Source organism: Dendrobates tinctorius, unplaced genomic scaffold (assembly GCF_039654945.1).
Source record: "Dendrobates tinctorius isolate UK_male_01 unplaced genomic scaffold, ASM3965494v1 ptg000007l, whole genome shotgun sequence".
NCBI classification, from domain to species: Eukaryota; Metazoa; Chordata; class Amphibia; order Anura; family Dendrobatidae; genus Dendrobates; species Dendrobates tinctorius.
Genome location: NW_027361675.1, coordinates 35,882,188 through 35,908,213, shown reverse-complemented (window position 1 = coordinate 35,908,213; position 26,026 = coordinate 35,882,188). Strand labels below are relative to the sequence as shown.

Sequence of the window (26,026 nt, the reverse complement as noted above, 5' to 3'; positions counted from 1 at the left end):
AAAAGTCCAATCTATCAAATCAGTAAACGGCGAAAAAAAAATCAGATTTATGGCTTTCCACCTGCTGCAATACTGCAAAAAAAAAAATGCAATACGAGGCAGCTAAAACTTCAAATATACTCCAAAATAGTATCAATAAAAAAGGTTGTTTTGGGGCACAAAAAACATATATTTACAAGTTTCCTTTTTTTTTTTTAAACCAAAAATATTGTTCTATTGTGTGGCATGAAACCCAGTGAATTAACTGAAATGTTGGGTACTGGTCAAGACTCTAACATCCATGATGAAAGGATTTAAAGCAACACATAGATGTCTGATGCTGTTTAAGTTTGGGTCAGTAGAATCCTCCATTGGGATTTGTAACCGTAATACTGATGCTTTAAAATGCAAATTGACAGGCCTCCCATATGAAATCACAACTTGAGAAAAAGCATTTTTCTATTTGGATGCTTTCACTTCTGAAATGTAGAAATTCTGATTTATGGCTTGACCTCCCCCCTACACTAATTTATAAACTAAATTTGGCTATTTAATTCCATTTTTTGTCTACACAGTCATTCTAGACTGGCTTAACTTGATTTCAGTTTAAATAAAAATGGGCAAAAGTAATAAAACTAGTTACCCTCTCCAGGTCCAGTCTTCTCCAACGCCGGCCCCAGTCTTTGTTGACTAGCTGCATCAGTGACATCACAACTACAGAACATGTGACAGATGCAGTCTGCACCAGCTACTAAGCTCCTTCAAGTTTTATTTTTTTTTCTGCACTTGATTCTTTCATATCACATGTCTTTTTTATATATATTTTTATCATATTTGTTATAAATATGTATTTTTTTTTTTGCAGTGTTATTAATAAATCTGGAGTAAACCGAGTCGTGTGGAAAAGACCCCGTTTGACACACAATGGTCCTGTGAGGAGAAGTACTGTAATAGACCAGATCCCTTTCCTTGCTGTTGCTCGTGCACTTGGTTAGTGTTTACCTTGCATGGGTGTTGACCTATTTATTTTTATATCATGTAATTTTATTTTATTGGGGCGTAGGGTGGTTTCTTTTATATTGATTGAATTCACTGCCAGTTTTGCTTTCTGATTATATACGGATACATAGTGAAATACTGGGGAAAAGAACAACTTTTTCATTGTTTAACAAAAGGAAAAAACATCTGGTGCCATTAAACTTGCTGCCTCATTACAAGGTCTCTATCACTTTATAACCAGGCGAAAGTGTCCACTGTGCTCAATCACAGGCAGCATCGGTCATATGGGATCATCTGTCTGTAGGATGTATCAGTGAGGGGGGAGGAAGGAGCTTAAAGGGAACCTGTGACCAGAAAAAAACACTATTAACCTTCAGATATGTGGTTAATCTGCAGGGTAACTGCGTTACTAACTAGTGAGAAGCAAACGTGCTGGGATGGGGGGCGTGGCTATGGCAGCGACTGAGTGAGGACGCGCTCTGTGAAGCTCCTGCTAGCCTGACTAAATCCTATGAGTGGACCCGTGCTTTGGGGGCATACTTACCGGCTTTCTGACTCCCCTGAACTCTGGGTCACTCCTGGACCCCTGCTGGAGAGCGTGGCTGGACTCTGCTGTGCCTGCGACTCTGAGGACTTGGACGGCCGGTGGGGCCTGCATGGGGCAGCAGCCATACTGGAGGTGCGCGCTCTGTCTGTGTGAGACACGATGCCAGGCTCCATCCTGCAGCGCTGAAGAAGCAAGGGACGGTGAGCAGAAAACCGGATCATTTGTGAGGGACAAGCGGTGTGTGCCCTGAAAAATTGGGCCCCGCATCCCCCTATTCACCATATTGCCTGCCCTGCCAGCGCCATACTTAGTGGGACTTGGATCCCTCCCTGGCTGTGATCCCTGTGGGGCCTTGGGGGTTGTTTCCTGGGCTGAAGGGGCCCCTGCCTGCCGCCTGGGGCTAGATATTGCCCCCTTGTGAGACACTGAAAGTCTGTGTTGCATCTGGGACCCTGCAATCACTATTTGCTTGTCATACTCTGTCATCCTGATCAGAGACCCCAGAGTGCACGGTTCCTGCTCCCTGGCTTTGTCCTATTGCTTCTAAAATGAGTTGTTCTAAGAGGTCTGGAGCAGCGGCTGAAAAGCTAAAAGAATATGCCAGAATAGACCATGCTGAGAGCTCAAAATCCACAAAAATAACCCCACACAAACTCGGCGTAAGAACCGCCCCTCTGGAGGAGGGTGAGCAGGGGGAATTAACCCTTAAACAGGCCTCATGGCGAGCAACTCATGCAGGCCATCTCCTTGACCAGGACGTCTGTCTGGGAAGATAGAGGACGTATACACCGAGGTGTGTGCAGAAGCCCTGGGTACAGTGGTCAGCCCATACATTTTATACCAGTTACTTGAGAGGGGTCTCGCTGTTGGTACATAGAGACGTCAGATGGGAGGCGAGGGAAACTCGAAGGGATCCTGAGGGTTGCTTTATCTTTGTCCATGCGTTAATAAACACAAGGAAATATGTGGTTTTATGTATTTATAACCCTCCTCCAGCTCATATCTCCATCCTGCAGAAGGCAATAAGTTTTGCCCTTAATTACCCAGACGCAGATGTTGTTTGCATGGGCGACTTCAATATGGTCATGAACAACTGTCTGGATAAACTGAGGCTGGGTGACAAAACGACCGGGGGATCCTCCCCAATGACAACCCCGTTGTCATCATTTATGGGGGATGGCTGGATTTGTGGAGAATGCGTCATCCTGAGCTAAGGGAATACACTTGTCACTCATCCACTAAACGCTCTCTATGACGCATAGACTATATATTAGGCTCTGGAGGTCTGGCAATGTGGATGACTGATATAGAGCATGGAAGTAGGGGTATCTCCGATCATAGCCCGGTTATCCTTAAACTTAAGTTTGGGCGAGTAAACAATGGGATAACTTGGAAATTAAATCCTTTCTGGTTAAAATTGATAGGGTCTCCCGACAAGAACGATTGATCAGTTGAATTGCATCATCGCGTCCCACCCGGAACCTCGGGATATTAATTTATTCTGGGATGCCCTTAAGGCATACCTGAGGGGCTGCTTGTAATCCACGATTTCTTGTATTAAGCGGGTAACCGCAGGGAAGGATGACGAGGTGGAGCAACGACTGAGAGACGCAGACACAACATATATATCTAACCAAACCAGCGGGAACAGGAATGAGTGGCTGGCTGCCCAGAGGTTATATACGAAACACTTGGACACTAGGTCTAAGCGTAAATTGTTCTTTACTCGTCAATCCTATTTCGAATTGGGGAACCAGGCGGTCAAATTTTTGGCCTATCTGGTGCGCCAACATAATACCTCTAATACGATATTGCAGATTCGCAGGATGGATGGTGCACTGGTGTCTTCAACTGAGGATATTCTTGGCTGCTTTCAGGATTACTACGGGCCATTATATGAATCTAAAAGTCACTTTGATACTTTGGGGTGTTTAGACTATCTGTCCGATATATCATTCCCCACATGAGATTCGGAACAGCGGTCCCTTATGGACGCTAAGTTCACCACAGAAGAGATAGATAAGGCTATGACAGATATGGCTTCTGGGAGGGGCCCTGGACCTGATGGGTTGCCTATTGAACTATATAGGAAGTATCGAGACATATTGACGCCACTTTTGGCAAAGGTATTTCAGGGAATATGGGAAGGGAATTCTATGCCAGAGTCCTTTTACGGGGCTAATATCATAGTGCTTCGGAAGGAGGGGGAAGGACCCTTTGGAATGTGGCTCCTATCGTCCCATCTCATTAGTGAATGTGGACTATAAAATCTTTACCAAGATTCTAGCTACCAGATTTAATTCCATTATATTGAATCTTGTACATCCAGATCAAATGAGTTTTATGCCTGGCAAAAGTACTTCTATTAATATCAGAGTCCAGTCAATAGTCCAATATAGTTCCTTGGTGCCAGACAATAGATGGGCATTGGCATCGTTGGATGCCGCCTAGGCTTTCGACTCTCTTAAATGGCCTTTCCTCGCCGCATGTTTGCAAAGGTATGGCTTTGGCAATCAATTAATAACATGGACCAAAATATTGTACATGAAACCCAAGGCCCGTATTATAATAAATAATTCTATATCTGAATCTTTCATGTTGCATAGGGGAACCCGTCAGGGTTGCCCTCTTTCCCCAGCTCTCTTCGCCCTGGCGATTGAGGCACTAGCAATACACATGAGGTCCTGCCCTAATATCCGAGGTATAGATATAGCAGGTGGGGTAGATACCATAGGCCTATATGCCGATGACATGGTGATATTCTTGAATGATGTGGAAGAAACTTTGCCACAGGTGATATCCCTTATAGATAGATTCAGTAAATACTCAGGTTTACATATAAATTTGGAGAAGTCTGCCCTGTTACCCCTTTCCCACACCCCGATGCCCCGGTTAGAGACTCTTTCCTCGTTGCCTATTGTATCTAGTTTTAAATATTTGGGCATCCATATCTCTAATCATAGCATGCTTGATTTACAACTTAATGTCCACCCGTTGTTAGACCTGGTTAAAGATAAATTTGCGTCTTGGAGTAGGCTCCCATTATCTGAGGCTGGACGCATTAATCTGATTAAAATATTACTCCCTAAATTTAGCTACTCACTCCAGCACAGTGCGGTAGCGGTGCCCAAGTCCTTTTTTGTCAAACTTAATTCTTTGGTCACGTCCTTTATTTGGGGGAAAAACTAGGCCCAAACTTAAATTGTCCACTTTACAAAGACCAAAGAAGGAAGGTGGGGCGGCGTTGCCAGATTTTTTCCTGTACTACTTAGCTGGTCAGGCTAAAGCTTTAAATAAATGGATGCCGGGTAATTGCCTCCCTAATTCTGAAAATCACCTGCTTCACGCTGCACAGGCAGATTGCCCATTAGGTTTCCTTGAGTTGGAAAGGACTAATGTTCCACGTCTGCTGCCCCTGCTCCTGCTGGCACGATTAATATGGAGACAAATCAAGAAGGTAATAGTGTTTAGGGGTGTTGTGGCTGAAATGCCCCTATGGAGTAATAATTATTTTCCAGAGCTGCTGAATCGCCCATCCGCTGTTTTTTGGACTCAGTGTGGCGTTTCTTCGGTTGGAGACTTGTATGACCAGGGGACCTTAAAGTCTTTTGAACAATTGCAAACCACACACGACATTCCGAGATCCCAATTTTTTTCACCATCTGCAGCTGAGATCTGCTCTTCAGTCGCTTATGAGGGATGGGGGTGTGGACCGTACTATTTCATCTTAACCTCTGATAGGAATTCTTAACTCGCAGGGTCCCCAGGGTCTCATATCCTGCTTGTACACATATATATGCTGGCAGTAGGGGCAGATTCGGCCATAGGCTCTATTACGATGAGGTGGGAACGACTCATCCCTGATACGCAAGGAGAGGAGTGGGAGGAGATTCTGGAATCTCCGATTGGAGTATCACCATCTATTAATAACAGAATAATACAACTGTATATAATCAATCATATTTGACTCCGTTGTGACTTTTTAGGATGGGTCGACTTCAATCGTCAGAATGTATGCGATGTCATTTGCCAGATGCTGATTTTATTCATATGGTGTGGCAATGTCCCATTATTTTACACTATTGGAAAGAGGTGACTACACTACTGACGTCTCTGGTGCAGGCCCCTGTCCCTCTAGAACCATTGGTTTGCTTGTTTAGGGTATGGGAGGAGGAGATCTGGGATCGCTATACTGGGGTTTTCTTGCGCTAGACGCTATTTATGGCACGAAAGGTGCTGGCACTGAGGTGGATGGGGGGTTCGGATCCTTCCCTTAGATTTTGGATTAAACTGGTCAATTCAGTTGTTCCATATGAGCGTACGCTATACCAAAATAGGGGATGCCCTGGTAAGTTTGAAAAGATTTGGGAGAGGTGGAATTCCTCTCACCTTGCTTTGCAAGACTGAACATCACATGTGACATAATGTGGTATAGGAAACTAGGCTGCGGAAATAGTGGGTATTAGTTGACGTAGTGGTAGTTGTAGTTTAAGAGTTTTAGTTAGTTCTTAGGCTGAGTTCACACGTGGCGTTTTTTTCGCGTTTCCGCGGCGGTTTTAACCGCGCGATTTTGCCGCGAAAACGCGAAAAATAAGCATCCCATGCATTCCGATGGGATTCCGCAATGCTGTACTAATGCTGCGGTTTTTAACGCGGCGGAATCGCTTCGCGGTAAAAACCGCAGCATGTTCATTAATTTGCGGAATCGCGGCGATCCCGCACCCATAGGAATGCATTGTTCCGCTTACTTTCCGCATGTGGCTGTGCACACCATGCGGAAAGTAAGCAGAACATTTGCGGATGGTACCCACGGTCCGGAGGAGAGGAGACTGTCCTCCGGGCTTTGGGTACCATATCCCTGTAAAAAATAGAATTTAAAAATAAAAAATATTGTTATTCTTACCTTCCGGCGTCCCGCGCAGCCTTCCCGCTTCTCTTCACGCTCTCGTTCCCAGTAGTCCTTTGCGAAAATGCCCGCGATGGCGTCCGTTCTCGCGGGATCGCGAAGTCTCTCGGTCATTCGCGCGACGTCATCGCGAATTACCGCGAGACGTCGCGATCCCGCGAGAACTGACGTCATCGCGGGCATTTTCGCAAAGGATTACTGGGAACGGATGCGCGGGACGTCGGAGGGTAAGAATAACACCATTTTTTTTTTTTTTTTTTCATTTTATCTTTTACTACTGATGTGCATAGGCGGCCTCAGTAGTAAAAAGTTGGTCACACTTGTCTAACACTATTTGACGAGTGTGACCAACCTGTCAATCAGTTCTCCAAGCGATGCTACACATCGCTTGGAGAACGCTAGCATTTTGCAAGCTAATTACGCTTGCAAAATGCTAGTTTTTCCGCGGGAAAATCGCGGGAATTTAAAATGCGATTTTCCCGCGGACTGGAATTCCGGAATTCTCGCGGTAATTTCCGCGAGAGTTCGGTACGTGTGCACTTAGCCTTACTGTCGCATGACATGACAAGGTTGTGAAATTAGAATGATATACATATGGGGAAATATATAAACAGTCTTTTTCTTTTGCATATGTTTGGACAGAAATGTACACATTACCTTGTTCATTTGAGTGTGCAATATCTCTGTATTATATTTTATTATAGACGGAGGCATGTATGCTTGTAGAGTGCCTGTTATCATAAGGGTATGTGCACACTTTCCGGTTTCTGCTGCGTTTCCGCAGCGTTTTTGGCTCTGCAGAAACGCAGCAGATTCTGCTGCGTTGTACAGTACCTTTATTTCCTATGGAAATAAAAAAAAAAAGCTGTGCACATGCTGCGTTTTTTTCCGCGCGGTTTTCAAAACGCAGCATGTCAATTGTTTGGTGCAGAAACGCTGCAGTTTTACTCCTCATCCATTATGAGGTGTAAAACCGCAGGTCTTTGTCCTGCGGATTTACCTGCGGTTTTCACTACAAAATCCGCAGAGACAAAAAACTATGTGTGCACATAGCCTGAGTTATTGTGTATGTTGTGCATTCTTTGTACCCTGATGTTAAATAAACGAATTAAAAAAAAAAAAGAAAGAAAAAAATCGTGCTGGGATAAGGTGTTATCCGGCCATGCTCATGTGCTAACCGAATGTCTTCGGCATGCTTGAATAATATATTAAAGTCCCCATGCATGCATGTCTGGCGGCTGTCCGACAGCTGCAACACATGGTACGGATTGCCCACAAACAGGTAATCTCCATGTGTTGTGCCTGTCGAACAGTTGCAGAGACTCAGACATATTTTGACATGCTCGAAAAATCACTCGGCACATGAGCATGCTCTGATAACACCTTATCTGAGCAGGTTCGCAAATCACTGTTACTAACCTGCCTGGCTCCCGCACTTGGCCGAACGCTACGGGGAGCAAATTAACTTTAAACAGGCACTGAGCATACAGAATGGCGGCTGCAACAAGGTCTCCCATCCATTCCCCACACTGACTGACAGCCAGCCCCAATGCAGAGCTAGTGTCGGTCAGGTCTATGGACGCAATGACAGCGAAGTGAGGGAGCTGGCCCGATTATAGTAATGCTATTAACCTGCAGATTAATACTCTAATATGAGACATTGTGAAGATAGACAAACTTTGTAGAAAGATGTTTCCGTAACAATAAATACCCTTGCATGTTATTGGGCTGAGTCAGTTTGATACTAAACACAATATATGAAATCTTTACACTGGTTCTAATATTAATATATGGGAGGTATAGGCCAAACTGACACACTTTTGGAAAGATTATTACTACATATTAAACATCCATATTTCAGTTAAACTGTTTGAGATTGGTTGCTAGGGATTTAGATTATTTCCCAGGAATCCTTGCACTAAAGACTCTGTACCATGTGGACCTCTGTCCGTCCTCTAGATTGTGAACGAAGTAGCATTGCATACACTACCGTTCAAGATTTTGGGGTCACCCAGACAATTGTGTGTTCCATGAAAACTCCTACTTTTATTAATCAAATAAATTGCCAAATTAATTTAAAATCTAGTCCAGACATTGATAAGGTTGGGAAAAAAAGATTTTTATTTGAAATTTTCTCCTTCAAACTTTGCTTTCGTCAAAGACCGCTCCCTTTGCAGCAATTCCAGCATTGCAGACCTTTGGCATTCTAGCAGTTAAAGTAATTTGCTGAAGTAATCTAGAGAAATTTCACGCCATGCTTCCAAAAACCCCTCTCACAAGTTGGTTTGGCTTGAATGGGCACTTCTTGCATACCATATGGTCAAGCTGCTCCTACAACAGCTCAATGGGGTTGACATCTGGTGACTGCGCTGGCCACTCCATTACAGAGAGAATACCAGCTGCCTGCTTCTTCCCTAAATAGTTTTTGCATAACTTGGAGGTGTGCTTTGGGTCATTGTCCTGTTGCAGGATGAAACTGGCTCCAATCCAGCGCTGTCCACAGGATATGGCATGGCGTTGCAAAATGGAGTGATAGCCTTCATTATTCAAATATCCCACTTTACCAGCACCAAAGCAACCCCAGACTATCACATTACCTCCACCATGCTTGACTGATGGCGTCAGGCCCTCTTCCAGCATCTTATCAGTTCTGCTTCTCACAAATGTTCTTCTGTGTGATCCAAACACCTCAAACTTGGATTCGTCTGCCCATAACACTTTTTTCCAACCTTCCTCTGTCCAATGTCTGTGTTCTTTTGCCAATATTAATCTTTTCCTTTTATTAGCCAGTCTCAGATATGGCTTTGTCTTTGCCACTCTGCCCTGTACACCAGCATCCCGGAGTCTCCTCTTCACTGTAGATGGTGACACTGATGTTTTGTGTGTACTATTTAATGAAGCTGCCAGTTGAGGACCTGTGTGGCATCGGTTTCTCAAACTACACACTCTGATGTACTTGTCTTGTTGCTTAGTTGTGCAGCAGGGCCTCCCACTTCTTTCTAATCTGGTTTAAGCCTGTTTGTGCTCTCCTCTGAAGGGAGTAGTACACACTGTTGTAGGAAATCTTCATTTTCTTGGCAATTTCTCGCATGGAATAACCTTCATTTGTAAGAACAAGAATAGACTGTCGAGTTTCACATGAAAGTTCTTTTTTCTGGACATTTGGAGAGTTTAATGGAACCAACAAATGTAATGCTCCAGATTCTCAACTAGCTCAAAGGAAGGTCAGGTTTATAGCTTCTCTAACCAGACAAACTGTTTTCAGCTGTGCGAACATACTTGCACAAGGTTTTTCAAGGGTATCCTAACCATCCATTTGCCTTCTTACACAGTTAGCAAACACAAAGTACCATAAGAACACTGGAGTGATGGTTGTTGGAAATGGGCCTCTATACACCTATGAAGATATTACATTACAAACCAGACGTTTTCAGCTAGAGTTGTCATTTACCACATTAACAGTGTATAGAGTGTATTTCTGAATCATTTAATGTTGGCTTCATTGTTAAAAAACTGCTTTGCTTTCAAAAATAAGGAAATTTCTAAGTGACCCTAAAATTTTGAATGGTAGTGTTTTTGTATCTATCTCTTAGTTGCCTATGTTGAAATTATAATGTACATCCTGTGAAATGGGAGTGTTTGAGGCATCTACCCAAAAATATAACCTTATAATTCCAGTCTCTGTCATTTTAAAGGAAAACTCATCAGGATTTTAAGTAAAATACAAAGTGTCAGGTTGGCGCTGTTACACTGGGATGAAGAAATCAGTCTTGTGATTCTTGTTTAATCTGTGTTTGCAGGTTTCAGTTAATGAGATGCCTGTGCTTCGGGACGGCCTGTGGGCTAGGTGTTTTTAATTTTTTTTTTTTTTTTTATTTTGTGCCCTAGCTTCGTCATAATTCTTGCTTAAATGACAGGTCACCGAACCTTCAGTGACATGCCTCCTATTTCAAATACTGCCCATGAATGATTACAATTTTTTTATTTTTTTTTTTTTTTTTTAAATTAACTGCAGCAAAATGGTGCCAGCTGTACATGTCCAGTAGCATCTATCGCTTGCCACCGGCGCTATTTTGCTGGAGCCAAATTTATTTATTTTTTTGCTCCAACAAAATGGCATCAGCAGCGCATGCGCGGTAGCTTCTATCTTCAAATGATGCTTTTATCAGAATACCAGCACCAACCTGACAATGTCTGTAGTTTACTTAGCAAAATCCTGATGACAGGTTGCTTTAATAAACTATTCATAGCCTTTATATTTTAATGAAAACCCTCTGGCATTATATCTATTTTCAGGTGACCTATGGAGTTATGATTTCTTCAGTGGCGAATTTGTGGTATCTCCAGAGCCAGACACAAGTGTGCATACAATCGATCCACAGACGCATAAGCTCATCATTATTGGCAGTGATGGTCTTTGGAACATGGTAACGGCACAAGATGCGGTGTCACTGTGCCAAGAGCAAGAGAAGTCCTATGTTAATGTGAGCATGAGAATTAAAATGTGGTTTGTGTTTTTATCCATATTTAATTTTTCAGTGTTGGGTTTTTTTAGCGATACAAAATATTTATCCCAACATGGTAGAAATAAAATCTTCAATCCGGCGACCCAAAAAACAAGCCCCCACTTATAACTGTCAACGGAAATATAAGGGAATTCCATGTTACTAGTGAAAAGCAACCCCTCCCCCTCCCTCAACTAAAAAAAAATCCAGCAACTTCTGCATTCCCAAATGCACACTCCTTTTGAGCCCCTCAATATGTCTTAACTGTAGGTCTCGTCCACATATTACTCTGAAAGCTAGAAACCACTTAATTTATGGTGTATTTCCAGAAAGACAAGCTGGGCAGAATGAATGGTCACGAAGCTGGCATATTTGTAGATTTCACTCTGCAACACCAGCTGCATGCTTGTGTAATTTTCAAAACGGGGTCTTGATTGGTTTTTTGTCACACAAGCTTCTCAGTCACTTCAAAAGTGAAGTGGTCCTTTTTAACCCCTTAGTGACCACATATGTCTCTAAAAGGAGGCAGTTAAAGGGGGTTTTACACATAGCGATATCGCTAGCAATATCGCTAAAACGTCACTGATTTTGTGACGTTATAGCGATATTGCTAGCGATATCGCTATGTGTGATACTTACCTCCGACCGGCTCCCCGGCTGTCCATCGCTGATCGCGTGGCTCCATTTCTCGTCAGCTTCCTGCTGGGCTTCCTGCTGTGTGAGACGAGCGACGCGTGGAGGCGGGCGGGAGGACGTCAGGATCGCTGTGTGTGAAAGGTGAGTATTGTGCGCTGCGTCGCTGCTGCATCGCTGTGAGATCTTTCTGTGTGAAAGCTCACTAGCGATCATTTAGCGATGCACCAGCGATCCTGACCGGGTCGAATCGCTGGTGCATCGCTAAATGTAAAAGGGCCTTAAGGGTGCTTATGCCTCGGCACCGCTTTTTAATGGCGCTGGTAAGTGTATAGCGCCCCCCCAGAGTTGGAATTTCTCTGGCGTCTCTGCTACCGGGGGTAGCTGAGACCCCCAGAGAGCTTGATTCGGATCGGTTTTTACCGACCCCAGTGTTGCGATGACAGTTGTATAACGGCAACCGCAAAACAAAGTCTAATTTCCCATTTACCCCCGAGGGTGGTTTGTATATTAATGACCAGGTCAATTTTTACAATTCTGACCACTGTCCCTTTATGAGGTGATAACTCTGGAACGCTTCAATGGATCCCGGTGAGTCTGACATTGTTTTCTCGTGACATATTGTACTTCATGATAGTGGTAAAATTTATTTAATGTAACTTGCGTTTATTTGTGAAAAAAAAACCCCAAAAAAACGGAAATTAAGCGAAAATTTTGCAATTTTCCAACTTTGAACTTTCATGCCCTTAAATCACAAAGATGTCAACAAAATACTTGAAGAATAACATTTCCCACATATCTACTTTACTTCAGCACAATTTTGGAACCAAAATTTTTTTTTTAGTTAGTAAGTTTATAAGTTAAATTTGAACAGCAATTTCTCATTTTTACAACACCATTTTTTTGAGGGGTCTATATGATAGAAGATACAGTGACATTGTAAAAACTGCACCCTTCAAGGTGCTCAAAACCACTTTCAAGATTTTTATTAACCCTTCAGGAATTTTTGGAATGTTAAAAGAAAATTTGGATCTGAAATTTTTTTTTTTTAATTTATTTTACTCTGTCGCCTAATTGGGGGACACAGAACCTTGGGTGTTATGCTGCTGTCCACTAGGAGGCGACACTATGCATAATCTGAAAAAGATTAACTTTGGCTCCTCCTCTGCAGTATACACCCCTGGACGGCATCAGCCTTCTCCAGTTTTTGCTTAGTGTCGCAAGGAGGCACACCTTTTTTCTTCCGTTTTTTTCCTTTTTTTCACGGAAATACAGATGAAGAAAAGTGGGTCTCCAGCGAGACTCCCGGCATGGCTCCCTCCTCGGTCCTCTATTAGGGGTACCCGGTTGAGGTCGAGGTGGTTTTTTTCCCCATGTCGCTCCCTCCCCAGTCGCTCGGGTCCAGGTTCGAGGTCGAGACCCCCCTCCTTCCCCAACCCCTTTAAGGGGTCTGGGTTGAGGTTGAGGCGAGGATGAAGACCCCCTGACGGTGACAGACGCACCCTCCCTAATCCCCCGCAGGGGGTATTAGGTTGAGACGCCTCAGGTAGGGTCGGAGATCAGGTGGCATTTCGCAGCTTCCAGGGACCCCAGGCTGGCTGAGGGATCCTGTTGGGGCCGGGGGAGGGTGCGGACTGGATGGCACAGCAGAGACAGGGTTTTTCTGCGTCCCTGTCTCTGCAACAGCAGCGGCTCCATAGCGCTTCAGGGGCACCCCATACAAAAACCGCTACCCCTGCTACCCCCACCGCTATCCAGTCGACCATTCTGGGGGGGGTCTGGTACAAATCCGCCCCCCCCCCCCCCGGACTACCGCGCCGCTCTGGAGCCCTCCTGGGCATCAGGCTTCTAATTTAGGCCGCTGGAGTGTCATAGAAGGGGCGGATTGAGGCAGAAAGGGCGCGTTTTTACACAGCCCAGCGCGCCCTTTTCAGCTCTCCGCCCCCTCCTCCCTCTCCTCAGAGCCCCGGTGGCCATTTTTTCTGGATGAGATCCAGGAGAGGAGCATCACAGCGGTCTCCGGGGGGCACAGAACTTGGATCTGTCGGCGCTGGACCTAGGGGCACACCGGTGGGGTAAGCTCACAGCTGGGTTCTCATTACTCAGCTGTGAATCTATACTTCCTATAAGGCTTTCTGTGGGTTCCCTCTGCGTAGCCACCCCTGTACGATCCCTTACAGCCAGCCTCTGTGCACTATGCCGGGCTCAAGGAAGAGAACCAGGCAGGAATGTTTCTATGCATTCTGCACAGCCTGCAAAGCCACGCTCCCTAGTGGCAGCACGTATCCGCACTGCCGGGACTGCATCCAGAACTCTGGGTCAGAACCCCAGGGAGTCCCTACTGACGCTTCAGTGTCACAGGCCACGCCGGAATGGGCAACTCAGATGTCTCAGTCTGTCACAGTCCATAGACAACCTAACTGCTACATTACTGCAAGCTCTGCAGAGTCGGGCCCCGGCTATGGACGGTACACAGCAAACGGACAGCTTGTCTCAGGAACATGCTGCTTCCGACTCTCACAGTCGTAAGCGGACCCACAGGTCTCGATCACCTAAGTCGCACTATAGCACAAGGTCGTCCCCTTCTAGGCAGCGTCATTCCAGGTCTCCTGGGCAGTCCCCTGCCACAGACAGACAGTGCAATTTACCACAGGGATCCCCCATCACAGAAGACCCCCGCCCCAGGTTGCCCTCCAGGGATCACCTTAGCGAGGCACAGGATTCGGAGGGCATCTGTGACTCCGACTCAGATAATGAAACGGTCAGGTCCGTGGTACCTTCTCCCCCTAGCAATACAGCGCTAGTTGAGGACATAATTTCTGCCATTCATCGGGTGCTAAAAATTCCAGAGTCGCCCCCGGAAGTCTCAGAACATAGGATTTGCTTCGAAAGTGTTCAAAAACCACCTAAGGTCTTCCCTAATCACGATGAGTTTGAGAAAATACTTACCAAACAGTTTGCGCAGCCTGACAAAAAATTCGCTAATCGCAAATATTTGGAAGCGAAGTACCCCTTCCCACAGACACCAAACAATGGACAGATCCACCTGAAGTGGACCCTCCAGTTTCTAGGCTAGCAGCGCAGACTTTACTCTCTCTGCCGGATAGCTCAACCCTCAGGGACGCAGCAGACCGGCAAGTAGAACGCATGGCTCGTTCTATTTTCGAAGCGGCAGGCGCCTCTCTGGGCCCTGCATTTGCTTCAGTTTGGGCATCCAAGGCCATCCTGGCTTGGGCCAAAAAACTACAGGAGGGTCTTCAGGCTTCAAATCCTGAACTCTCGGACCAAGCGGTCCAGATGGCAGTGGTAGCAGACTACATGATTCATGCAGCCCTGGATTCCGCCAGAGGTGTAGCGGGAATAGCATCAAACGCCATCACGATCCGACGCATCCTCTGGCTGCGAGAATGGAAAGCGGATGCGGCCTCAAAGAAGTCCCTCACGCGACTTCCGTATTTTACTGGAAGACTTTTCGGCGAAAAGTTGGACACCATGATAGCCAATGCCACTGGGGGTAAGAGTACCTCTCTCCCTCAACTAAAACCGAAACGCACGTTTAAACGAAGAAACCAGACGCGATTCCGATCCTTTCGGAATTCCTCAGGCTGGTCCGTTTCGCGCCCAGTGCAAAACCGCAACCGTTCTCCACGCAGAGACAACCCACGGACTCGGCAGCGACCGGACAGGGCTTGGCAGTCGAAAGTAGGCCAAGCGAAACCCAAGGGAGGAAAACCTCAGAACTTCACTTAATCATGACTCGAGACCTCCGGAAGACACCCCACCAGTAGGCGGCCGACTTTTACTCTTTCAGCAAGTCTGGCTGCCTATTACAGAAGACAGGTGGGTCAGGGAAATAGTGTCTTCCGGATACAAGATAGAGTTCACTTCCGTTCCACCGAACTGGTTCTTCCTTTCTGTTCCTCCAACACCACCAGAAAAGGCTCGTGTTTTCCACCAAGCGGTTTCCTCTCTCCTTCAATCAGGAGTTGTGGTGCCGGTTCCCGCTAACGAGAGATTCCGAGGATTCTACTCAAATTTGTTCGTAGTCCCCAAGAAAGGAGGCGGCGTCCGACCCATACTGGACCTAAAACAGCTCAACAATTACGTACGGGTCCGTCATTTCCGCATGGAGTCCCTCCGGTCCATCATTGCATCCATGGAGCAGGGAGAATACCTCGCCTCCATAGACATACAGGATGCGTATCTCCACATACCAATTGCTCCCGCCCACCAAAGGTTTCTCAGGTTCGCGGTCAACCAAAACCACTACCAGTTTGTCGCCCTTCCGTTCGGACTCGCCACGGCTCCAAGAACGTTCACCAAAGTCATGGCGGCCACCATGGACGTCCTGCACTCAAGAGGCATCCTAGTCGTCCCGTACCTGGACGACCTCCTCGTCAAGTCTCCCACTTTCAAAGACTGCGAGGTCAGTGTCTCAATCACTCTAGACACTCTGAGTCGCCTGGGATGGCTAGTCAACCTACAGAAATCGTCGACCATCCCAACTCGGACTCTAACATTCCTGGGAATGGTATTCGACACCGCCAGGGGCCTGGTGCTCCTTCCCAAGGACAAGACACTGGCCATCCGTCTGGGAGTTCGCACACTCCTTCACAGTCCTCCTCGATCTCTCCGGTTTGCTATGAGAGTCCTCGGCCGGATGGCAGCAGCAATAGAGGCAGTGCCATTTGCCCAGTTTCACCTCAGGGTCCTTCAACTAGCCATGCTCAGATCTTGGGACAGGAACCCCTTCTCCCTCGACAGGGAGTTCAGGTTGACGTCATCAACCAGGAGGTCCCTGCATTGGTGGCTCAAACCAACCTCGCTTACACGAAGGAAGCCATTCCTCTCAGGACAATGGAAGATCCTGACTACCGATGCAAGCCTGACAGGCTGGGGGGCGGTGCACCTACATCACAGGGCACAGGGCAAGTGGTCACCGAGGGAAGTGACATTGCCCATCAATGTTCTGGAAATCAGGGCCATTCTCTTGGCACTGAGAGCCTTTCATCACTTGCTTGCAGCCTCGCACATACGGATACAGTCGGACAATGCCACGGCTGTGGCATACGTGAACCACCAAGGCGGGACCCGCAGAGCCCAGGCGATGAGAGAAGTGGCTCATATCCTCCGCTGGGCGGAAGACACAAGGTTGGTACTTTCTGCAGTACACATTCCGGGTGTAGAAAACTGGGAAGCCGACTTCCTCAGCAGGCAAGGAATGGACTCGGGAGTGGTCTCTCCATCCCGAGATTTTTTACCAGATCTGTCTACGCTGGGGAACCCCGGATGTGGACCTAATGGCATCCCATCTCAATACCAAGGTTCCCAATTTCATGGCCAGGACACACGACCCGCGGTCGCTCGGAGCGGATGCCCTGGTCCAGGACTGGTCCCAGTTCCGACTCCTGTACATTTTTCCACCCCTCCCCCTAATCGCCAGGGTCGTGAGGAAGATCAAGCAAGAGGGAGTTCCGACCATCCTCATCGCGCCAGACTGGCCCAGACGTACTTGGTACGCCGACATCGTCCAACTTACGGCAGACGCCCCCTGGCGTCTACCCGACCGTCACGACCTTCTGTCTCAAGGTCCGTTCTTCCACCAGAATTCAGGGGCTCTCAATTTGACGGCATGGCCCTTGAAACCTGGATTCTAACCCAGGCAGGTTTTTCACCGGCAGTCATTACAACTATGATCAGAGCAAGGAAGCCTGCCTCCGCCAAGCTCTATTATCGTACCTGGAGAGCTTTCTTTTCTTGGTGCGAATCTCATGGACAAGTCCCACTCCCTTATTCCCTCCCGAAGGTACTAGGTTTTCTTCAATCGGGCCTAGATGCCAAGCTATCCTTAAGTTCGCTTAAGAGTCAGGTGTCGGCGCTTTCAGTCCTTTTTCAAAAGCGCATTGCTATTAAACCGCAAGTAAGGACTTTCATCCAGGGAGTTTCCCGATTGGTTCCTCCCTACAAACGTCCGCTGGATACGTGGGACCTCAATCTGGTCCCGACAGCATTGCAAGCTCCACCCTTCGAACCGCTTAGAGGAGTTCCACTCTCCATTCTGTCTCAGAAAGTGGTTTTTCTAGTGGCGATCACCTCGTTACGCAGAGTGTCGGAATTGTCAGCACTTTCCTGCAGACGGCCTTTCCTAGCCTTTCACCAGGACAAGGTGGTTCTCCGCACGGTACCATCCTTCCTTCCGAAGGTTGTGTCCAACTTTCACCTTAATGAAGAGATTTCACTGCCTTCCCTTTGCCCGGTTCCGGTTCATAGAGTGGAGAAGGCTCTGCATACGCTTGACCTCGTCGGAGCATTGCGAATTTACGTGTCCAGGACTGCACCTTTCCGGAAATCTGATTCCCTCTTCATTCTTCCGGAAGGTAGTCGCAAGGGGTTGCCGGCTTCCAAGGCTACCCTTGCCAGGTGGATCAGGTCCACCATACATGAGGCCTACCGACTTAACAGTTCCCCTCTTCCGGCCGGTATCGCGGCACACTCTACACGGGCAGTGGGGGCCTCCTGGGCCATTCGGCATCAGGCTTCGGCACAACAAGTGTGCAAGGCGGCCACTTGGACTAGCCTACACACGTTTACGAAACACTACAGTGTTCATACCCAGTCCTCAGCGGATGCGAGCCTGGGTAGACTGGTTCTGCAGGCGGCAGTACCCCAAGTCTAGGGGACTGTCAGCACAATATTCGTCCACTGCTTCCCACCCAGGGACTGCTTTGGGACGTCCCAAGGTTCTGTGTCCCCCAATTAGGCGACAGAGTAAAGGAGATTTTTGTGTACTCACCGTAAAATCTTTCTCTTAGCCTTTAATTGGGGGACACAGCTCCCACCCTGTTGCCCTTACGGACCGTTGTTTCCTGTTGAGTTCTCATAATGTTCTTTGAGCTCGTACATGGTAGCCTTCTTACAGGCATGGTTATGTTATTTGGTTACGTTCCTCCTTATGCTTTGGCACAACTGGAGAAGGCTGACGCTGTCCAGGGGTGTATACTGCAGAGGAGGAGCCAAAGTTAATCTTTTTCAGATTATGCATAGTGTCGCCTACTAGTGGACAGCAGCATAACACCCAAGGTTCTGTGTCCCCCAATTAAAGGCTAAGGCTACTTTCACATATCCGTCGGACAGAGTCCGGCGGCGTGCAGCGAAAAGCTGGACTGCCATATCCGGCCTGAAACGGAGACATCGGAAGCATATGCGGCGCGATTTACGGCTGCTTGGCTTTGAAAAGAAGAAGCCGCCGCAGAACGGGGGAGGAGAGAGAGAGAGAGAGAGAGACACTATCTCCGGGCATGCGCAGAGGGCAAAAACCTGAATGCGGTGGCCGGATCAGGAAGGAAACTGATCCGGTGGCCGGATTTGATCATTGACTTTCATTCAGCCACAGAGCCGGGAGCGCCGCATCCGCGCATGTTCGTTTTTTTTCGCCGGACAAAAAAACGTTGCAGCTTGCGTTGTGTCCGGCCGCCGGAAACAAATTTTCAGCCGGATCCGGTAAAAACCGGACCAAACGGAGGCAAATGCGGCGCGATCCGGCGCATGTGATAATGAGAAAAAAATCGCATCCGGCAGAACAAAAAACCGGATCCATTTTTTGACACACATGCCGGATCACGCCTGACGGCAAAAACCGGATGTTTGAAAGAGGCCTTAGAGAAAGAGATTTTACGGTGAGTACACAAAAATCTCCTTTATTTTCCCAAGGGTAACAGAAGAAATTGGACCCCAAAAGTTGTGCAATTTGTCCTGAGTGTGCTGATGCCCCATATATGGAAGTAAACCACTGTTTGTGCGCATGGCAGAGCTCGGAAGGGAAGGAGCACCGTTTTTACTTAGACGTAAAGTTGGCTGGAATTAAGAGAGGACACCATGTGACCCTTGGAGAGCCCCTGATGTGCCTAAACAGTAGAACCCCCCCCCCCCCCCCCCCCAAGGAACGTGTCCAGATGTGTGGTGAGCACTTTGAACCTCCAAGTGCTTCATAGAAGTTTATAACGTAAAGCCGTAAAAATAAAAAAAAATCAGGAGAAATTGGACGCCAACAGTTGTGAAATTTGTCCTGAGTACGCTGATACCCCATATGGGGGATAAACCACTGTTTGCATGCATGGCAGAGCTCGGAAGGGAGGGGATTTTATGAACTACACCTCTCAGTTCATCTAGGCGTGCTGTGATCATATTGACACCATGGGTGTCAGTCACAAAATTTTTTATCAATGGGCAGTGAAGACAAAATAACTACATTTTTAACACCAAATTTTGTTTTAGCCAACGATTTCACATTTTCACACAAGAAGTGGGTAAAAATGGCACCACAATTTCTACTGAACATAATACCCTATATGTGACTCTACAGTACTATTTAGCCATACGGAGAGACTCTGGAGCGCTATTTTGCCTATTCAAGTGAATGGGTCTGTGAACGTGCAAAACACGCTGACATGTTTTTTAATATCTGCACGGGCCACAAAATGTCCTGCACACGCGAAACACACGGATGCCATCTGTGTGACACGCATTGGCGCCAGTGAAGAAGCCTTACAGTAAGCGCTATTCCCCGGTGCCAGGTGCTGAACACTGCTCTCATCATTCTTCCCTGCTCTGCCGGCGATCGGCGAGAGCAGGGTACAATGATGAGTTACATTTAAGTGATATAAGACAGCAGTCGGCAGCTGATGGGACTATTACTCCCATCAGCCTACTCCTGCAGCTGCTAGTAACAGTGACAGGAGTGGCTGATGGGGGTATTCATCAGCCGCTGCCTGCGCTATAAATATAAAAAAAATGAAGAAAAAATGGCATGGGTTCCCCTGTATTTTCAATAACTAGCCAGGCAAAACTCACAGCTGGGGGCTGTAACCCTCAGCTGTCAGCTTCAGCAAGGCTGGTAATCAAGAATAGAAGTGTGCCCCACGCTGTGGTTTTTTTTTCTCTTAATTTAAATAATTAAACTGCGTTGGGTCCCCTCCCTTTTTTTTGACAACCAGCCTTGCTAAAGTTCACAGCTGGGTGCTGGTATTCTCGGGCTTGTAAGGGGCCATGGATATTGACACCACCCCCTGCCTAAAAATAGCTGCCCAGAAAAGGCACATCTATTGGATTGGCCAAATCTGGTGCTTTGCCCGGCTCTTCCCTCATGCCCTGTAGCAGTGGCAAGTGGGTTTCATATTTGTGGAGTTGCTGTCACTCTTGTATTGTCAGGTAACATCAAACCCACTGCTTAGTAATGAAGAAGCATCTGTAAAACACCTATCCATTACTAATCCTATAGTTATATGGTAAATAAAGACAGAATAAAGTTTTTTAGTCTCTTATTATAAAGAAAACAAAACTGTTTTACTCTTTTATTTAAAAACAGTTATACTCATAAAACGCCTATTCCACCAAAGCCCTCGTTCTGTAATAAAAGTAAAATAAAAAAACCCCCATAATATACCATACCTGTCGTTATGTCCCACGCTGTAATCCATGTCTGAGAGAGAAATCGTTTTCTACCTGGACGGTGCCAAGATGCGACCGTCCAGGCTGAAATCCACTGGTGAGTGAGCTGCTGGGAACGCAGTGTCAGTGACCAGGGGTGACGTCACAGAGGTTACATCCGGTCACTGAGGCTCCGTTTCCAGCCGAGTTGAGCTGAGGTTAGATCCCTGCTAGCTCCATGAGCGCTCACGGTGCTAGCGGGGATCTCGCCAAAGTCACCGCAGTTCACCACGGCTGGAAACGGAGCCTCAGTGACCGGATGTAACCTCTATGACGTCACCCCCGGTCGGGTTATTGCGAATGCTGCAATACTAAATGTGTACTGTTTTTTTTTTTTTTTTCAAATATTTAGTGGAAGAATATAAAAAAAAAAAAAAAAAAATTCATATATTTTTGCAATTATTTAAACTTACTTTTATCTAACTTTTTTACGTAGTCCCACTATGGGGCAATCCTTTTTTTTGCAGGCTGATCGTTTCTATAGCATGCAGATGAAGCGGCATCTGCATGTCATAGAAGCGGTCATTTCTGTACTGACAGACTTGCTGTTCATGCAGTGCACATGATCAGCAAGTTTGCTAGGTCTGGTGATCTGGATGTTGTCATGACATCAGGTCACCATGGCAACAATCGGGGCCTCCCATCATGCCGCGGGGTCTCTCATCCAAAGGCAGAGGGGCTGTCAGCCCTGTGCCGGCTTCCAGAATGATTCGATCGTATTCGATCGCAGCATTTTGGGGGTTAAAGTGTCGGGAGCTGTCTGTGACCACTCCTGGCACCTAGTGCCAGATGTCAGCTGTTTGATTCAGCTGACTCCCGGCGGCGATCGCCCATGCACAATGAAGTAATATTCCATCCATGGTCAAATTTGCCCATGTCGCATGGACGGAATATTGCATCAGGTGTCAGAAAGGGGTTAATTTCTCTCTCCTCTGCATGTCAGAGGAGAGAGAAATGGGATCCCCCGATTCCCCACCTCCGGAGTCCCTGCATCCCCCCCTTGAAGTCCGATGGGCTGCCGGCATCTTCTTCCAGGAGAAAATTGTGTTCGCGTGTGCAGTGTGCCCGCCGAGCAACAATAGGAAATTTTTCCTATTGGTTCTTTTTGATCACTGTGGTAGGGTCTGTGGTTAGGGTTGGGGCTAGAATTGGGGCGGGTTCCACTGTTTAGGTACATCAGGTCATGTCGCATTTGGCAACCCTCACCACCATTGATTCCAGCCAGTTTTGAGTTCAAAAAGTCAAATGGTTCTGAACCCTGCCAATGCACCCAAACGGTGGCATTCCCCCACATATAGGGGTATTGGCGTACTCAGGAGAAATTGCACAACAAATTTTGTGGTCCATTTTCTCCTGATACCCTTGTGAAAATAAAAAAAAAAAAAAATTGGTTCCAAAGTAAATTCTTTGTGAAAAAAGTAAAATGCTAGTTTTTCCTTCCACATTGCATTAGTTCTTGTGAAGCACCTGAAGGGTTAATAAACTACTTGAATGTGGTTTTGTGCACTTCGAGTGGTGCAGTTTTTAGAATGGTGTCACTTTTGGGTATTTGTTATATTAACCCCCCCCCCACACACAAAAAAAAAAGTGTGGGAAATGTATTTTGTGACACCACTCTCTTTTGATAAACAAGTTTATATTGAAGAAATTTTACCACTAACTAGAGTTATTACCTCATAAAGTGACAGTGGTCACAATTGTAAAAATTGGCCTGGTCATTAAGTACCAAATTGGCTCCGTCACTAAGGGGTTAAAAAAAGGATTTTTATGCATTTTGTTAAAGAACGAAGAAAAAAAAATTGCTGCTAAATGGGTGATGAGTGAGCATGCTTGGATATCGTATTATCAGAGCATGCTCGGGTGTTCGGTATCTCGGGCGTGCTCGAATAATATGCTCGAGTACTCGCTGTTGTGTTATTTGCTGCTGTTAGCCGCAACACATGCCGGGATTGCTGGGGATAACCCGATGTCTGAGCATTGTTGCTTATCACTTCTGCTAAACTTTTAACTATTGTAATATCTTATAAATAAAGCTGTTATAAATGTTGACATAAAGTAGATAAATAACTTTCGTGCAGTGACACTTTTTAAGGGCATAAAAATTTCAAAATAAATCAAAATTCAGCGAAATAAAATTGATTGACCTGAAAATAGATGTGTCGGGAATACACCATTCCAGAATCACTGGGATATTTACAGCAGAGCCATGCCAGAGTGTTTGCCACGTAAAGTGGATTTAACAAATGTTTTCCCATTCAGGAAGGTGAAAATTACTTTTAGAGGGAAGGGGGTATAAATTCGGCATTTTAATGTTGTTTTTTTTTTTTTCTGTTTTCTAAATATTACTTTTGGATTTCAGGGAGAGTGCAGACAGTCCTCTGCAAAAATGCTTGTGAGTCGCGCTCTTACCCAGTGGAGACACCGTATGCTGCGCGCAGACAACACTAGTGCCATTGTCATTAGTATCTCCCCACAATCAGAAAAGCAAAGATGTTGTACTAATGACGAGCTAGTGATTAACTTATCTGACAGTACGCACTACAACAGCCAGGGCACACACCCCATGTCAACGTCGCCATGTTCCACCCCACCAATCAAGGTAAAACCCACTTAGATTCTTGGTGTTCTAGCACTGCACAATTTGTCAACTTGAAAGAAGAAAAAAAAAAACTGCTTTTTCTTACAGACTAAAATATTTTTAACCTGTGTTTTATCCTGGAGATTTTAGAATTCTATTTTAAAAGCCAACTTTTTTTTTTTTTTTTAACTTTGGTTCGACTTTAATTATGTATGGATTTTGCAATGTGTTTTAAAGGGGCTCTTCAGGATTGAAAATAAAATACATTACTAAAGGAAGTGTCATCATTTAAAAAAATTAGCAAATCATAATTGTTTTGTATAGGGAGGTAATCATTGAAGAATTAAAATGAACACTGAAGGGCCTGTCACACTAAGCGATATCGCTAGCAATATCGCTATAACGTCACTGTTTTTTGTGACGCAGCAGCGATATTGCTAGCGATATCGCTATGTCTGACACCTCCGACCGCTCCCCCGCTGATTATCACTGATTGCACGAGAACCTCCTGGACTGTTTCTCGTCGTCAGCTTCCTGTTGTGGAGACGAGCGACGCGTGGAGGCGGGCAGGAGGACATCAGGATCGCCTGGTCTGACAGGTAAGTAGCGACCCCCGACCCCTGCAATGTCGCTGGTGAGATCTGCCTGTGTGGCAGCTCACTAGCGACCACTTAGCAATGTACCAGCGATCCTGACCAGCGATAAGTGTGACAGTACCTTGAGGCTATGTTCACACAACCACATCTGTCATTTGAGTGCTACCCATGACAAAAAATATATCTCATTAGAATATCCAGAGAGCACATCTTACTATACATGAAGAGTGGGCAGAGCGTCTACTGCACATGCTCAGTCTCCTCTCTAAACATTCTAGGATCGCTTTGTCAGTACAACAATGGCAGTCATATTAATTCTGTAATGAATTAAATCGCAAGTTGAGATTTTGTGTAGGAGGTAAAGTATATATGAATTTAGTTATGACAATTCTACTCCTGAAGAACCCTTTTATTTATCTTACTTGTATTCCATTAATCTGTTGATCATGCTGTGAACTTATAATAATATTTAATGATTCTAAATTGTTTTCTGCTCTGTTTACTTGCCTTACTGATTTTGCTCTTGTCCCGGTATCTTCAATCCCTCCATCATAATGAAACCTCACCTGATAACAGCCATTGGGCACAGGTGTGATATTCCATCCACAGTGATAAGGGCACTGGGGCAGATCACCGGTTGCAGAAGGTCACATGCCATGCTTTCCCTATGGATGTCAAATCTCTATAGTGGTGGAACCAGATCTGTGTTAAAGAGAATCTGTAACCAGGTTTTTACCACTTAATCTGAGAGCAGCATAATGTAGGAAAAGAGATCCCAAATCCAAATGACCACTTGCGGAAGGTTTACTAAAATCAGATTTATCAGCAGGAGATTATCATTAGATGACTAGTAAACCTGCTGCCATGTCATCCTCCATAGTTATGAGCTCTGTATAACCTCACCACAGACTGTCAGCTTTCTGAGAACTGGTAGATCTGCAGCCAATTAATACAGGCATTTCTAAAAAGTACTGCATGCTGCTCAGTAAGTGGCACATTGCTGGAATCAGGGTCTCTGTCACTGCATTATGTTGCTCTCCGGTTAGGTGGCAAAAACCTGGTGGCAGATTTCCCTTTCACGTTGGGATGTGCAGTTTTTAATCCAAATATATACTTTTAAACACATTTTTTTAAATTCAGGATGGTCATAGAATTGGTGTTCATCAAATTTCTCTAAATTCACTCTAGTGGACATATTTTTAAAGTATATTCTCCCTACATAAACACTTGCTGTATTTTTTTTTTTTTTTTTATGAAACTTAAAATCCACAGTATTTCTAGAAGCTACTACAGATATTTTGCAGTATTTAACAAACTACTCACAAAAAGTTAGGGATATTTAGCTTTCGGGTAAAATTTCAGGATGAATCTTAACTGTGACCGTCTCTAAACTTTTGAGTACACATGTTGGTGTTCCGTGTCTCAGTAGTTTTTGCAGGACTTACTGTTCTCTAACAAGGAGGTTAATGGCAAAATTCACAACAGGTGTTAGATCGATGAATCTGACAATACATTTCGGGCTTTAATTAGAATTGGTATTTAAAGGGGTTGTCAGATCCAAATCGATAAGTCTGCAGTCACTCTGAATGCAGACTCATGACTGCCCCCAGCACATGCACTGTGTGTTGTGGAAATTTGCTGGTTTTTGACCCAATGCTGGAGGGTATGTATGCGTCCTACATACTCTAGGCCAGGGCCTGTCTAGTGGTCGTGGCCTTGCTCCATACACTTGAACGAGTCCGCTCGCTGTTTAGTGACTGCCATATAGTGGGCCTGGCTGACTGGAAGGTGCCTTGC

General features: G+C 45.8%; 1 protein-coding gene across 1 annotated transcript in view; it reads left to right on the top strand.

Moving 5' to 3' along the window:
• The window catches only part of PPM1D (protein phosphatase, Mg2+/Mn2+ dependent 1D), a 68,195-nt gene that overhangs the window by 36,454 nt on the left and 5,715 nt on the right, over nucleotides 1-26,026 (top strand). Inside the window, exons 3-5 of the mRNA XM_073573363.1 lie at nucleotides 845-969; nucleotides 10,728-10,915; nucleotides 23,415-23,654. Of these exons, the coding sequence (XP_073429464.1) occupies nucleotides 845-969; nucleotides 10,728-10,915; nucleotides 23,415-23,654 (553 nt within the window). The remainder of the gene's footprint in view (nucleotides 1-844; nucleotides 970-10,727; nucleotides 10,916-23,414; nucleotides 23,655-26,026) is intronic.